General features: G+C 30.5%; 1 protein-coding gene across 2 annotated transcripts in view; it reads left to right on the forward strand.

The window, feature by feature from the left end:
• LOC144854198 (sodium/potassium/calcium exchanger Nckx30C-like) overlaps positions 1–18,289 on the forward strand; it is a 39,372-nt gene that overhangs the window by 12,003 nt on the left and 9,080 nt on the right. For both annotated transcript variants that reach the window (XM_078712112.1, XM_078712113.1), the window contains exons 2-3: positions 287–1,259; positions 17,959–18,079. In XM_078712112.1, coding sequence (XP_078568238.1) covers positions 483–1,259; positions 17,959–18,079 — 898 coding nt within the window. In that variant the 5' untranslated portion in view covers positions 287–482. The remainder of the gene's footprint in view (positions 1–286; positions 1,260–17,958; positions 18,080–18,289) is intronic.

An 18,289-nucleotide genomic window follows, 5' to 3' on the forward strand; every position in this document is an offset into this window, starting at 1 on the left:
AAAACAAAGAAGATAAGTGTATACAGTGAGACAAAAGGAAGACACTGTGTAACTGTATGATTTTCTGTATGAATTAATTTTTCTTGGTTACCGTCAAATTTTTAAAACATTTATGCTTCTCTCATTTTGTTGGTTGATTTAAAAAGTAAATATGACACAATTAAAATGAAGTATGCATATGTGACGATACTTAAGGGACTTCTGATTGGATCTGAAGTCTAGCATTTTAATTAGTTGCATGCATGACTGAATTATGTAATGTTGACTGTGTTTTCTTCAATTTCAGATTATACATGAACAGCTTTTCATTTGATAGACTTCTAGTCCACATACGCCATCAAAACTACGGTTGATGACTTCATTTTCATCTTCAACCACACTTGGGATGTGAACGTTTACAGGCAAAGAAACGTTTTCTAACCGTGCAATAAAAATGTGCAATAAATTGACACCGGTACCATAACAACCAAAGAGCAAAAATCATGTTACCGGTACGGAGATATATGCATCGCCGATGCCGTTTGTCAAGGCTAATCGGGTTATTATCGGTTATGGTAATTGGCTATGTGACTACACTTTTTAGAGACCATAATAATCTAAGTGAACAACAAGAAAAAAGGTGGAACAATGAAGGTGAAATTAATTTGTACGTGCCTTATGTACAAACAAGGCATTTACTCGCAAACGGTAGTTTATATCCAGATGGTCCCTTTACTGATGAACAGAAAAAAAATGGAGCGATAGTATTGCATTTTATCGGAATGGCTTACATGTTTATTGCTCTTGCAATTGTTTGTGATGAATTTTTTATCCCTGCTTTGGGAGTAATCACAGAAAAGTTAAAATTGTCTGACGATGTTGCAGGGGCCACCTTTATGGCTGCTGGGGGTAGTGTACCAGAATTATGTACAAGCATTATCGGATTGTTTATATCCACAAGTGATGTGGGTATAGGTACAATTGTTGGTTCTGCCGTATTTAATATTCTTTTTGTTATTGGAATGTGTGCAGTGTTTAGCAAAGGTGTACTAGAACTGACGTGGTGGCCTCTATTTCGGGATGTTTTTTTCTACAGTTTGAGCATAGTAGTGTTGCTAATCTCATTTAGGGATGGAGAAATAGAATGGTACGAGTCACTGATGTCATTAATTATGTACTTTTTTTATGTACTGTTTATGAAATTTAATCACACAGTCGAAAGTTTTGTGAAAGGACTATTAAATCGCAATCGTATCAAAGATGATCAGGGAGAAAAAAAGGTTAGTTCTATTTTTAAAATAAAATTTAATCTAAGAATGTCTAAAAACCAACATAATGCCATGAGATATAGACTACTAATATATATTTAGATTTTGAAAGGGGCAATAATTATAGTATACAGGCTTTTATTTTACATGTCAAAGCTCAGAGGTTAATGCAAAGTTAGGTGAACAAGATGGCTGCTCTTAGTCTTACTTTTGAAATATATTCATTTACCTTTAATACAATAATACTACAGTATATGACCAGGTAGCTGAGAATTCAAACTTGTTGATTGATTAATTTATTTAAAAAAAATTATTTTAATTGATGTTTTAAGGGTAAATTCTATTGGATGGAGTTCACCGCTTATTATGTACAGTTATCTCTAAATCTATAATGCCAAACATTTTGTACACTATCTACTCCTAAACCATGGGTCTGATATACTGTACTCATGCTGGGGCACCTTTTAATTGAATAGTATCTTGGAAATGACATATTCAACAATTGCCGGTCATCTTTACATGTGTCCACATTCAGGTCCTACAGATGTCAGCTATTTATTATATTAATATTGGATTTTTGTCAGAAAAATGCAAGAAAATATGACAACAGTATTGACATAAAAATAAATCATATTTCTGCTGAATAAATAAATTGTAACTTTGTAACTATTACTGTAAAACAAAAAAATTACACAGAATGCTTTATGGTTTGTGATAAATATTTTTTTGTGATGCGTGTTTGTGTATCTGGAAATTGCTTTCCATATCGGTATTCTTTGGAACATTACGAGAGCTATTTGAATATTAAAGATTGCTGAAAGCTTGAACTAATTTTCATATCAGATTTATATTCTATAGTTTGGATTCAATAATATCTTCAGATTTTGTTGATTTTGTCTGGATTTATTGATGCATCTGTTGTTGTTGGATATTCAGTGAATTTTTGTTTAAAAAATTTAAAACTGATCATACCAGAAACCAATTGATAAAAAATATGTCATCATACAGTACATTACAGTTAGCTAGTTTGAAAATATAATAAGTAATAGAAATGTAAACATGCTCATTACATAATACAGTAATAATAATAATGGTCAAGACTATTATTAACTGGCCTAATACAAATTTTAGATTTAAAAAGACATTTAATCGTCTGTCCACATTAACAAGGGCAGTGATTGTTTAGCGAAAAACGTTCCATTATTAAACTAATGTACAATTTTCTTACTTTTGAAAATCTTACAATATGTTAAAAGTCAAATGGAGCAATCACTCTTTCATTATAGTACATACTGTATAGTACTAACAGTATGTGCATCAGCAATCACCAAGGTTACAGCGCCGGCAATACTCAACTTATTCATTTTTAATATGGCCTCTTGGTAGTACGCTTTTCTAATATTAACAAAATATTTTATTACTAGAAGTTAGATTTTTAAGAGCTTGTTGAAATTGAACGTTAATAAGTCTTCTTTCTACTCAAGGCTCCATCCATCGGTTTCTTTAGCTATGATTTGAAATTACCACAGTATGTTGTCTACTTAGTAATCTATAGAAATACTCTTGTCTGTCTGTGATTAAGGGGGCTAACATGTTGGTCATTTACAAGGATTTTGAATAGAAAAATTGCATGAATGTGACTACTGAAGAGTACTGTTACATTTTTAGCAACATTCTTTTTGTTGGAAACGTTTAGAATGACACAACTTTATGCACAGATTAAAAACTTAATTTTTACATTTATTGGATGTTGTAGAAGTTAATTAAAAAAACCAAATTAAAAAAATAATTTCATCTTTAAAAGAACATGAACTTCACTAGGACATCTTTAGCATACTATACCAAATGAGATTTAGCAAAGCGATTATAATTATGATTCTTTAATATTAAAGGTTTTTTTATCCAGAAATTGACAAGCTGTTTAATCAGGATACTGTATTTATACTAATTCGTGTTCGGTACTACCTGGAACCAGGAAAATCTTTCTTAGTACGTTTTATGAGTCATTAAAAAAAAATGATGGTTTATAGAGATGCAGTCTTTATCCATGTTTTAGAGATTCAGCCTTTATGCTAAAGATTATTTATTAAATAAATTTTTAAAAATACAAATTTACATATAAAATTACAGTACTTTGTACATATCTGCATTAAAGAATCCATTAAACCTTTCGGAAGAGTAGGGGTTTCCCGTTGATACTGGTTCATCTCAGCCCCTGTCATTGTGGACAGACGAATGAGCACCATTGGCGGCAGCTGATTGACAAGAAGGGACCCTTAGGGGATAAGAAAACTGTTGTATGTGTTCCACACCTGTGCGCAAGACGCTATTCCCCACATTTATTTGCACTACAGTAGTAGAAAACAAAATTATCAGCTTTTATTAATTAATACACTGTACTGTTTGTAACTCTGCTTGCATTCAGTAGCAGTACCCTAGTTTGTAATTTACATGTTCCTACAGTACTATCAGAGCCTTTCAAAGGTCTCTCCTTAGAAACATAATTTTCGATTCCAATCACGAAAGTAAACAAGTCTATTGATTTAATACCAATTGATAGATTGGCAGTTTCTGTTCTGATAATTCATGATCATCAAAGTTTATTTGACATGATAAGATTAAACTAGTTTCTGATAAGAAGTTTGAAAATGTGCTGTTGCATAGAAACAAGGAAAAGGCTTAGCTTGACTTGGGTATTTAAAAAATGATATACACAGCACAAAATACAATCATTAACTCATAAACTTGAATTTCATGTTTAAGGGTCGGTTGACCTATAATAATTATGTGAAATAATTATATTTTAAAATAAGCCCAACAGCAGAAAACAGTACTGTACTTACGAGCCGTTTTTGTACGATGTGCTTACCTAAAGTTGCTTACTGAAATAATTAATAGTGGATGAGGCAAAAAAGGAGTAATTTCTACTATAGACTGCCTTCTCTCATAGATTTTATTTGAGTTGTACAGTATGTTTGTTTGAAAACATTGTACAGTAGTTGATACCCATAAAGTTATTTCAAGTGTTTTATTTTTATAATGTTTTACTGAAATTTTGGAAAGATTGAGTGTAAATTTATCCATACTGAAAGCACTTACGGTAGTTCAAGCTTAGTAACAACATTGTAACAACTATATAAAGCACCTTTGTTTACCTAATTGTTCACCTTCGCAACGTGTAAACTGTCTAGCAAATCAATTGTGCTCGCTCATGACCAACTAGTTTATATTGATTTTTTAACAATCATTACAACTGTCAGTGTCATACAATGGCTCCAAAAGTGGTAACCATGGTTGCATTGTCGTAGTTAACTCCAGATTATAGTTTGTATGTAGCCAGCATTGGATCAATATGTTGGGTACATCCTTTGGTGCAAATGCTGTTATCACTTGGACCGGGTTATAACTGGGTTCAACCTAACATTGAGTCAATATTTTATATATGTGTTGATAACGTTAACACAGATTATACCATTATGAACAGCGCTTATGAAATGACTAATTACTGTATGAAATTTACGATGATAGATTAAAACCAATTTCATCTGCAGCTAATGTGTTTCAGGACTGCATATTATTCTGCCACAATCTGCCATTAACATTAACTATACTAATAATTCGCTAAAAAATTTATATAAAGTTGTAATACTAACACTGTAACAGTGTAAATGATTTAAAATCAGTATTATCTAATATACAGTATAGTTAATACTTTTGAAAAGTGAACCATGCTATACTTTACAGTGGGTAGAGTCTAAAAATAGCATACTGTTGCCAAAAATAGTACTACTGTAGGTAGCAAACATGGAATATAATGTTTCATTGGTAATTCAATGCTACAGTAATAATCATAAGCTAAAAAACATTGATTCAATGATAAATGGATGTTGTTTTCATCAGAAAAAAGTAAATTAAATGTGCATATTATAAAACCTTTTATAGAATATGCATTTAAAAACTAATTAAAAATAAGTCTAATAAAGTACTTTAGTAAATAAAGACTACTGTAGTATCTTTAATGCTTTAAACTTGATTACAATCATACTTATTGTATTTGAAAATATTGCTCAATTTATTTTATCCCATGCTCTTTGTTTACACCATGTAAAATATAATTGCCATGACCTAAAACATTGATATTTGGCCAGTTTGTAATACTACCAGTACCAGCAATTATTTCAATGCAACCTCTTTAAACCTGTTCAATATTCTTGATTTACATATTAAATTTTCTTGCAGCTTTCTTATTGTACGTGGCATAAAACGTTATAAACTAAACTAAGAAAATGATATCTAGTGTGAAAAATACCCTCTTTCAAGTACAGTAGTACTGTAGTACTAAAGTGAATGAATGAAGGCTGATTCCCACTTATCCATCGTGCCATGAATGGTCAAGTTACTTCATGAATGCTCTGTCTACACTACTGTCAAACTTTATGTGACAAAAACATGTGATGTGCCCATATATGGACATAATGATGTCATATCACTACCATATTTGGTATATCACTACCATATTTGGACACAACACACTTTTTTTGTCAAACTTGCGTCTTACAGTAGTGGGAGCCAAGCTTTAATTATAGGGAACAGCATGAATGTTTTTCAATGTGTGTGTTCTTCTCTTAGAGAGATGTTATATCTGATGGATTTAATTTCCAAGAAAATGCAAAGAAAATGCTTCAACTGCGATGTATTTCTTGTATCTGTGTTATTTATCTTTTATTGTCTAATGCTATCGTTGAAATGCAATTTCAGGAAAGATAAATAAATATAATTCTTCACAGACATCTCTGTATTATCTAATGGGGTTCAAGTAAAGACAATTTATTGGCATGACATTTTAACTGAGACTGAGCTATCTTTGTGAATGAGGCACATTTTTCATGTTATCCATTAGATCTATAAATTACACTTAACATGTATGGCTACTGATCTGTGATAGACAGTCTATACTGAATCTTGTTAGTAATTCAATTCAGAAAATTTAAAATAAACTAACTATAGAATATAGTCTTATTACAAATATTAGTATAGTACCAATATATATATATTTGTAATCATAAAATCATTACTATATAGTACTTGCTTTGTTTGTTAGTACAATAGCGGCCAATTGTATCATCCTGAATTTTTCGGTGTAAACAGGAATATACTTACAGTGTTACACAGAACATGCCTATTGAAATTCAAGAATATCGATTCAAACACAAAGAAAAATGTATTCTTTCAACATGGACCGAAATATCAACATGCACAGTCTGTGGCAATACTTTGCCAAGTACTTCACTCAGTTTCTGAGCGCTTTCATTACCTCCGCCAAGGAGGTTATATTTTTTATACTGTTTTTGAGCTTTCATTGTAATTGTTTACATGTACACATGTCAATAAATTTAGTCTGAATCTCAATTATCCTCTTTAATCATCGTCAACTGCATAATCCCCCATCCTCATTCCCAATAATCATAATTTTCTTTTGATCCTAAACCACCGTCTTCAATCATGTTGATCCTTGTGATTTGTTATCAGTCCCTTCTGTCATCAATCTGGATCTTCATCCTTCATCATCTTTCACATTTTAATTCATTAATATATTGTTATTTATTATATTTATTAATATTATACAAATGATTGTAGCTGAGTTTCATGGAATGTACCATTATCTGAGGGTTGGTGTTTAATAAATGTTTTATATATAATCGAGTTGTAGCTCTCTTCTTGGAGAGATTACAGTAGGCCAATGTCAGTTTATCCAGGTAAGCTGGCACTACTTTTGGTTTGTGTAATTTTATTAATTAAAAAGGATTAAGAACAATATACATACAGCATTTTAAAAAGTGATTGCACAAAAGAACAGATTTAATGATTTAAAGGAATTCCAAGAAGAAGTTATTTTTACTTTACTCCTTTTATAAACACCCTTCCCCTCCCCACCCCCCAAAAAAAATGTTTACAATTTTAGCATAGGTAATTAATAACAAAATATAGTATACAAAAATTATATTACCGTAAAGAAATATAAAATAAATATAAATCGTCATCATTCTCCATCATCATTCTCTATTTTCAGTGCTTTTATCCACCTCCTCATTGTCGCCATCCTCTTCATCATCTTTTCCCTTCATTCACAATCATGATTTGACTATAAAACAAAACAATTCTTTTGCTCCTAACTACCATGTACTATTTTTATCCAACTATATATTACCTACAAATTTCTTTATGAATCAATATTTGAGGTCAATCAACAGGTATCTGGAAGGGGAATCCCCTTGTTAAAAAGATTTATGACTACTGTTATTGTGCTTGAATTGTGCTTATGATTATTTATAGTGTTTAAGGGTAAATATTGTTTCTGTTACTCTACAATAACCTTTTTTCTCTGTTGAAAAACTAAATTATTTGCAATTTCTTTATACATAGTAAAGACCGTTACAGACAATTGTTGATTGTCTGGTTGGTCATCTTCATCGCATGTCATATACATGCCATTACTAATTTGAATATTAATAATTACTGTAATTGTAATTGTACAGTAGGCAGAACCCTTTCGGCATCGCTTTTAAAGGGATTTAATTACATTGGATCATCATATTCCATTGATCATCATTGCTTCATAGCTGTTCCATTATAATTTCAAACTTTAATTATTGTTGTACAAATCTATTAGTTACAGTAAGTATTACTATTAGTGAATCATTAAATATAACACTATGTAATATTAATCAAATGACCCAGCAAACTAATGAAATTTACCAGGCTGATAGGTATAATTGAAGTGTATACCTTTTTCTGCTTTAGTTTTTTTTTTCGGCTAGAATAACTCGGTAAACTGAACTCCTAGGAAATTTCTGTACATTTTAGGGTAAAAATGAGTGGGAAAAAATGACACCACCTGGGCTGCCGCAAGGGGCTGAAACTAAGACAAATGTAGAGATAGCGTGTCCAATTGTGTCTGCCATCTTGAATTTAAGGATAATTTATACATAGTGTCGTCTTATAGTCGTCTTTATTGACCATCACCATTTTTTTTAGGTTTCGAGGGAGCGAGCCCAGACCGTCTCAGGTGTTCATTGTTTGCATATGCACTATCGATTATTGTAAGGGGCTACATTTTACAATTCGTAAGGATAGCCACGATGCAACTTATACAGTATGTGAATCAGATGACTGTCAATTCGAAAAATGGTTTACAAACTGACTTGACAGTGAATTATAAATTGATGTAAGCTGGGATTATTACTATTTTAGTTTACATCATACACAATTCATATTTTATTAGTTTTGAAGATGTAAATTATTTCTCAAGGCAATAATAAATCAATGGATATATTGTCAATTGCCTCGAAATTGGCTTTGACAATTGCGGGAGATTTTGAGATTATTGTATGAAATAATAACAGTTTTTTTAGAATGTTCTATTTCCCACTGAAATGTAACACATTGCTTCTTCTGTTTTTCTTACTTTAATACAAGCATCTCATTTTGAATTAATTCTATCAGTTCATTATCTGGTTATAACATAATTATTTGGTAATGTGATATTGAATATTTACACCCAGGGCTAAATTTTTCAACCAGCAAACATTAGCTTGTTTTTAAATTTCAGTTACCAATTATATAAAAAAAATCTACTTGGAAAATGTAAGTATGGTATTTCGAGCCCTGATTTTAAATATTTACGATTGTTTTATATGATTATAATGATTTAATTTAATTTATTCAATTTCAACAAAGAAGAAAACATTTAAAAAAACATTTGCATTAATACTATATTCTGGTTTTTTTTTGTACAAATAACAGGGAAAAGTGAAATTACACTATCTTCCCTGGTAATAATAATAGCATTAGACTTTTTGTAGTTTTTTAAAACTGTGTGACATCTTAAAATTTAAAACATTTTGAGGTAATTAATTTGCCTGATTGGTCCGATAGCTACTACTCACACTTTTTGTAAAGCTGTCTGTAGACTACCTCATAAAACGTTGTTGAAAGGTTTTATTCATGTGTTTTAAAATAGTATACTAATGTCAAGTAAAAAAAAATCATGTATTCTGGACATGAAGGAATGGATTAAATAAATAAGATACAGTACGTGCCTTTAAAACTATTTTCTTTTTCTTTCATCGAACTCAATGATATAGTTCACAATTTATGCTTGATAAATTTCCGGATGTAAAGATTTACATACTTTTACATGATAATCTGCAAAACATAGACGTAGACATGCTAAAAGACATTAGGGAATTCATCAGCAATAACAAGCTTAGAGTAAGCAACTATAAAACATTAGTAGATATGTATCCCGTCATCCTCAGAGGGATAATTCAAACACCCAATTCTTACCAATGCTGTTCAAATCAACTTGATTGTCCAATTTCTGCAAATGGATAACCCTATTTGAATAAATGTTAGACTTTAGACAAATGTATTCACATATGGTCATGATGTACAGTATATTCATAATTCTCTATATGAAAATAATGTGCAACGTATTCCACTCCATCTTGTTGAATAACATGAAATATTCTTTCCATTCAACTCATTAGTTTTATACTACTAAAGCTGCAGTATATTCAGTAAATATTTTCATGAATACTTTAAAATGTTACAGTATACACTTAATACAGTATTAATATCTATTCTATGATAATTTCTTTGAATTCCAAATTTATTTTCTTAAAATACATTGTACATGCATAATGAATGAAATTATTGCAAATGTGGAACCAAAATGTATTAACTTTGTTTATTCGTCTCTATAGAACAATTTGTTGAGCAGATTAAACTTAGTTGTAGATTATCATCGTAATTATTTACATTCTCAGGTGATGCTTATGTAGCGTCTAGATTAATTTCATGTTTATGGCGCCAATATCATATCTGTCAGTGGCTATTATCAGTTCTGTTGAATTATATTTCAGATTTCCATCAATGCCTAAAGAATCTAAATCGTATTCATGTGTACAACCTTAAATAATTTCAATAATATTACTATACCAGTTTAAATATATTAGAATTATTAAAGATGAATTATTAATTAAGTTACATGCAATTGCATGTTTACATGAAGGCAGGCTATTCCATGCATTGATCATTGATGTTATATAAAAGGAGGACACCTGATAAAAAAAACCCTCTTAAGTTTGAGCCTTCATGCCTCAATTAGATCCACCTCCCTCTCCCTTCATACTGGCAGGATACCCCTCTGTATTATCACCGTAAATTAGAGTACAGTTTATAATAAAGAATACAGTAGTATGAAGGGTTTAAGAAATAATACCTTTTGTTAATATCACCGTAGCAACGAATGTTTGATTGTTTTTATTGTACTCAACATCAATAGAAGGGTTCATTATTTAATCTCCCAATCAGACAAGTCTTTAAGCAACTACACTTTAAATGTAGGCCAAGTCTACTTGAAAAACCGTGTTCTACACAACTATCATAGATAATATCAATGTTTTATACTAAGCCTTATTGGTTTACAGGATTACCGGGGCCTATTAAAGCTTTACCGCATGTACATATAATAAGGATGTACTGTATTGTCTAGATAAACTGACAGTGGCCCTATTTCTGATAGGATTGTAATACAAAATACAAAAAAAACAAACCAATTTCGATGAGGTTAGCTGACTTTGCATATTATTATTGAAGACATATTGAGATTATCAAGCATATTTTGCATGCATTACAATTTTTTATAAAACAACACTGCACAAAAATACCGTGCCTTTTTGGAAGCCATCCACATTTTGCAGGCCTTACCACTGAAATACTGTATGAACATAATAGTCCTTTTTATAACATACTGTACCTGAGTAGATTCTTGTCATTTTTATTGGATGATTGTGAATCACATGATATTCAATAACTACTATATTTAACTCATATATTGCACTATATTACATCATCAGTAGTACAATTTCGTTTTAATGCGAGTTGAATTTCGTTATTCTTGTTTAAACAGTGAACAACCATGCACAACACAAGGCAGTTAAATTCATTTAATTTGGTGAAAGGTGAATGCTATTTTTATCACACACAAATATAAAACATTCATTATTTGAATAGTATTATACCCTATTTCTATATTTATTTACTTGATTAGAATAGTAGTTTGATACGCGAGTAAAACATAATGATGGTTTATAGCTACGTTGATAACAATTTCTGCAATAAATTAATCATGCTTTAGTTGTAATAGAGCCAAACGTTCTACAGTAGTATCTAGGTAAAGTGAGATTGTATTCTTACATACTGATTTATATACCTATTGTTGAACAATGCAGTACACGTAACATTTCATGATTCCCTTGGTAACATAATCCATTTAGTGTTATGTAGACAAATTTGGAATTTTCATTTATGTTGCACTGATACGAGCCAATTTATGGAGATTGCAGTGTACATTGCCTCTCAATAATATAATTGGTTTGAAAGATTATGCAGGGAGATGCTGGATAAGGATAGGTTACAATTCCTATCTTACTACAACACTATGGTTTTTTGTACTGATCTTTCTGATTGCTTCTTATTTCCATGGAAAATTATTCAAATTTAGTTATTTTTATTAGTCTTGAGTGAACAAATAGTTGTTGTAACTTTAATATGAAAAGAGATGTTACTGTACATTGTTTTAGATTTAAGCAAAAAAATAAATAAATAAACTATTTAACAAATGTATTTAAAAGTGTTTTATCAGGAAGACAAAAATTGTTTTAGATTTGCAAGTCATTTGAGCGAAAAAAAAACCTCGATCCAATTAACCTAGTAGAAAATTTGAATTAATTTGCACAAGAATATTTAATTTACCAACAATCCTCCTACAACATAGTATCAATAATCATACTGTATTATTCAAATAAACAACCCGCTTTGAATAAATTCATACCTCGAATTAATTTCCCTGCATAAAACATTGTTTGGAATAAGCTGCTGCCTCGAATAAATGACCCAAGCATTTTTTTCCCCTCGAAATAAATGTCCCGCCACCATGCATATTAATGATACAATTACTGATTAATTGATATCACTTCTTGATATAATTAAATATGTTGTATTTTTCATATCCTGGGCCCAAGGGAAGATTTATTTCATCGTGTTCCTTTACCATATTACTTTACCAAAAAAATAAATGTCTCTTGAATAAACGTCCCAGAGTGTTTATTCAAATATGCAGTATTAAATAATTTGTGATAAAGTGCATGCAGAAAAATTGCACAAGTTACAAATGACTTGATTAAAATCAACAGTAAGTTAATCAGTACTAGCTCAAGTAAACAAATACATTTAATGAAATAATAAGATTACAGATTTCAATGTTTACACTTCCATGGAAATAGCCATCACCATGGAGACAAGGTTATTTATTGTTATTAACCATGGTGAAAATTACTTCATTAAGTAGCGCCGTATAAAGTACTTGCTAATGTGTAATCTGTGCAAATGAAAACATGAGCTCGCTTATTTTCGCTTAAGTTATTAGCGCATGATTTTTCTCGGAGCCAAACAGTAGCCCTTTTTATAGCATGAACAATAGAAAAGAAATATGATATCTGGAATATATACTGTTATTTCCTTTATCACTTAAAGTTTGTCTTTTGTCTACCCTTTCTAATAATTATCCTTCTCAACTCGTCCTACTTTAATGTGCAGGCTCATATTTGATCAATTCATAAGGTAAAGTTATAATTCACCGAAAATCAAATTAAATACTAAGCATAAAGAATTTGTTTAACCTATTTCTACTACTGTACCTACACACAGACGATCAGGTTGAAATATTTTGTATTTGATATTCTGCAAAATGCGGTTCAATGAACTATGAAGGTAAAATAGCAAAACAATTGTTTTTGTACCGCCCCTAAATCACAATGCAAGTTGCCACAACCCTCCTTTCATTCTCAATCCAAGCCCTATTGTTACAAATGAAACCATCCATCATGTCCATTAGCATCATCATCACCATGGTAGTGGCATACACTTGCTAATAATTTAAACCAATAGTGTAAGTTTCTTAAATACACGATAAGTCTTTCTTCGCATACTTAAAGTGTTTATGGTGTTTTCCTACAGTAAACACATGCAATATTCATAGCTCTTCAAATAAACATTACAGTACTAAAGTAGGTAATGTTTGTATATATGAAACTGTATACTTTGTCAATAGTATTTAAAACTAGGGACTAGTAAATTCTGGATGGGTATTAAATAATGTTAGTACTTTTCATATAGTTCCATTAATAATAACAGATACTGTACATTTATAGAACAATACAGAATAGTAGTACAGTAGTAGCCATTGTAGGAAAAGTAGCAAAACAAACTGTTATGTTACAAAAAAATGTGATTTGTCCATATATGGACACAATGACATCATTATCACTACCATATTTGGGCACATTACACTTTTTTGTCAAACTAGTTTGATAGTGTAGATAGAGCTTAATACAGCCTATCAAACAATTCATATCTCAGGCATGTGTTTACTGTTTTCTTCAGATGTACCTGTATGGGTATATGCGTTGTTTAAAATCGATCACACTAAGAAATTCAAAAGTTTACATTTCTATCTGAATCAATCGTTTAATGAGTTTATATTTCTTGCACATGCTCTTTTCCCATCAATGTTTTCTTAGATTTGTGTGGTTAAGTTCAATTAATTGCATGTGTGCGTGTGAGAGAGTGGTTTAATATGCAGTGCATTTACTACCAGCATTAGTTACAGACTCTAGACAAACATTGAATATGTTGGAAAACTAATGTCTTAAAGATGTATTGTCCCCCAAAAACATGAAAAATGAAGATTAATTAAATCAGATTTTTAATAGGTTATTTTGTAGTTTTAATAAAGTTAATCACTTCAGTAGAAAAAAAACGAAAACAAATAATGTTTTCACTTATAAAATGACAAAATAAATGGTTAAATTCAACCAAAAATCCATTGGCTGGCAGCCAATTTGACTATTTTTTGCTTTAAATTTCAGTTTTTTCAGGTAAATAAATTTTGGTTAGATCCAATTTTTGGTCAAAGTGGATAACTATTATGTTACATTAAAATGGCATATTCAACAAAAATTTTGTTAAGAATTATTTTTTCAGGGGGACAATACATCTTTAAGTAGTCTTTGACAACACAATTTAACAAAAAATACATTGAAATATATAAAAATGTTACGGACACCAGTCTGGTGGATTGTAGAATAGTGATGCAATCACTATGTACAGTAAGTACTTTCCCCACGTGCAGAACAATTACTTCTTTTTTTTAAATGACATTAAATAAGGAAAAACGTAGATTACTAAACCAAAGAGACAATGTAGAGATACTGTAATTGTATTACAATACCTTTATTGTTGAAGATAGATTTTATTCCAAAATGAAAGCGTATCTTCTGGTTTCAGGTATTAAGTATGGGAGTAGTATACACAAATGTTGGTTACAATTTTAGTTTTATCAAATTGAAATAACTGGCATCAAACCAGGAATACAAAAAACTCTTTAGGATCTGTTGTTTTCATTGTCTTAATGGTTACAAAATTCTGTACAATTATAAATGATTATGACAGTTTGAACAGAAATGAAGAAGCCAGAAATGTTGAGCAATCTGGCACTGAATTCTTGCATGACTGAGTGGTGAAAGGGAAAGATGGATGAATATTATTGGGCTATTCAAAAAGTGTTAGTGAACATTAAGGACATTTTCACTTATCTAGTATGTTTTCAAAGATTGTCTACTACTAGAAAAAAAACTATGAACCTTAAAGTACAGTAACAGTATGATGACCGGTATTGAACTGATATACTGTAAGACACCGCACTATTCAGAAAAACCTGTGTAGTGTTCAATTCATGATAAGAACAACTCACAGTTCACTCAAATGGAAAGGGACTGGCCGTCCTACCACATAATTCCAAGGCTATGATCTCCTAACACCAGATTCCCCTACGTTCGAAAGGAACACAGGAATCCGCTTTAGCTACCTTAATATGATAGTACTACAAATTTCCAGTATTGGATATTTAAACTAAATACACAAATATATTTAAAATATGGTGAAATTTATATAAATTGTTTAAAACAAAATAGTGAAGAAAAAGTATAGTATATTGTTTTGAGAACTAAATGTAATAAGAGACTAAATGGCTTTTATTCTATGCTACAAACAATAAGTTAAAAATGTCAATATGGTAGTACTGTAATAATCACTTTCATTAAGTTACCATTAAAATTATCTCTATGGTTACTGTGATTTCAATGTTATTCTGTAAACTTTAATCTCGTACATAATGCTTTTGATCATTATGTTTAAATTGGTTGCCTTGAAAATTATCATTTTGATGCAGGTTCAGAGGACGACTACAGAAAAAGTTGTTTGTGCCTAGTGTCAGATAAACATCATGTTGGGTCAACCGGCTCAGCTACAGTGATTAAGTTCACTTAGGTTTACTCTGGTCTCCCCAATTTCAGTTTTTTTGTTTTGTATATACTTAAATAGACCAAATAAATAATGAAATGAAATGAAATGTACACTTCCAAAAATCACAGTTTTATTTTCATTTTTGTAAACACAACATTATATAATATTAGGAAATTTCTATTCTAATTAAAAGTATCGTGGTACAGTATTACAATAATTAGAACCCGTAATAATCCAATATCTGTAAGGTAACTGTACGTTAACACAATTTATAATGTGATGTGTTGACAACTTTGAAAGTTTCAAATACGAAACATACTGTATTGGTTGAAGTTTTAACTATTTTTTACAACAAATATTATACAAAATGAGGTAAAGCTAATTATACTACATAATAGTATTACTATATCAATCAATCAATCGTTTTATTTATATAGCGCCATTCCAACATTATTCTTCCCAAAGGTGTCCATTAATATACTGTACTGAAAATTGAATTAATTAAAGTTGTTTAAATTGCATTAACAATGGTTGTTTGCTGGAGACATTAAACAGTAATAATATGAATCATCATAAGCAATTTGCAAGTGGTATTTAACAAGGTTGTAAAACACTAATTAATTACATTAAAAAGACATTAATGATGTGACTGCCTGCTCACATAGGTTTGCACAAATGTGCACGTTTACTCTCTGATATTGATAATTATTATTATAAATAATGTTGCTATGCTATTATGCTATCCTCCTCGGTAATATTAATTAATCACTCCTTACAAAATCTCATTAAAGTGCCAGGTAAAGCAGTGCTTTTAAACAAAATTATAACATAGCAATTTAGTTGAAAGATCACAATGATTAATTTTTTATACTATATGTAAGAACTTATTAAAATTTGAAACCTAAGAAACGCATCAGTACGGGAATCGCTGGATTACGACAATTAGCATTATGCGATGTCTACTTTACTATAGCGTATGCCCAAAACTCTGGTCACAATTCTCAATATGAAAGATTTTCGACTCAAAACATCAATATTTCTCATGAAAAATATTTGTTATTATAATTAGTACATTAGAACTCCTTCTATTCAGGGGACACACCTATACCTCATTTTGTATTATTAGTTATTGCATTATTTACAGTATAGCATATATATGATTATTTGTAAAAAATAGTTAAACCTTCTATGGAACGCATATGTTTCGCATTTAAAATGTTCGACTTTGTCAACACATCACATGAAAAATTGTGTTAACGTACAGTTAATTGGAAACCATGATTTATTGAGTACGTTAATACGACGTACCAGAATTAAACATATTTTTATTGATTAGTTTGTAATGTAAACTGGAAAACTGGATACCGAAGCGATTGCAATAATTGGCAAAGTAACATGCGTGGGTCAAATGGTTACATGTTATCAAGACTATGAATGTTTAGAAATATTGATTTTTAGCTTAAAAATTAAATAAATTATTGATACTCAATACATTTGATATTGTAGCTTTATACTATACACCTGTTGTGTTTATATGTTTTATATAATTGCTAATAGTTATACTAATACTACTATTATTTTGTTGTAGTGCTTTATGATACCATTTCACAAAAATTCTGTAGGTGGAGTATCAAAATGACGACTTGTACTGGGACGGTTTTAAATTATTAGAAGCATCACAGGGAAAGTGTTCGGGGGAGAAATGGAGTATGAAAATGACCAAAATGTACTGGGAATGTTTAAAATTATTTGTATCACCTCCGAGAAAATTTTTTAGGGGAGAAATGGAGTATGAAAATGACCAAAATGTACTGGGAATGTTTAAAATTATTTGTATCACCTCCGAGAAAATTTTTTAGGGGAGAAATGGAGTATGAAAATGACCAAAATGTACTGGGAATGTTTAAAATTATTTGAATCACCTCCGAGAAAATTTTTTGGGGGAGAAATGGAGTATGAAAATGACCAAAATGTACTGGGAATGTTTAAAATTATTTGAATCACCTCCGAGAAAATTTTTTGGGGGAGAAATGGAGTATCAAAATGACCAAAATGTACTGGGAATGTTTAAAATTATTTGAATCACCTCTGGGAAAATTTTTTGAGGGAGAAATGGAGTATGAAAATGACCAAAATGTACTGGAAATTAAACTTCATTTGAAACCTGTCATGGAAGGGGTGTGGGAAAATGATATCCGCTCTTTGGCGGGTTTTCTTCTAGTTATTTAATTTCGTTGTACAGTATATGATCATAACCATAATGATATTTGATTATATTTCTAAGGTTAATGGGGTAAATGGTCATAATGGAAGAACAAGAAGTATGCCTATGTTGTGTGCTGGACCACTCTATAGACATGGTGCCTTACAGTTAATGATCCATACGCTAGATCCTCTCAGCGATTGTAAGTACAACAAGTTGTAACGTTCATTATATACTGTAATTTTGATTTTAAAAGAAGTAGCTAGCCTGATTTATATTTTGCATCTGTTTTTTTTTTACAGGAATCAATAAAAATGATTAAAAAAATAGCAATGTTTGATTTAATGATTGATGGCAACTACAGTAGTATAATATTAAGCAAATTTATTTAGCGTTTCTTGGTGTTTTTCAA

Source organism: Antedon bifida, chromosome 10, assembly GCF_963402885.1.
Source record: "Antedon bifida chromosome 10, ecAntBifi1.1, whole genome shotgun sequence".
Lineage (NCBI taxonomy): Eukaryota > Metazoa > Echinodermata > Crinoidea > Comatulida > Antedonidae > Antedon > Antedon bifida.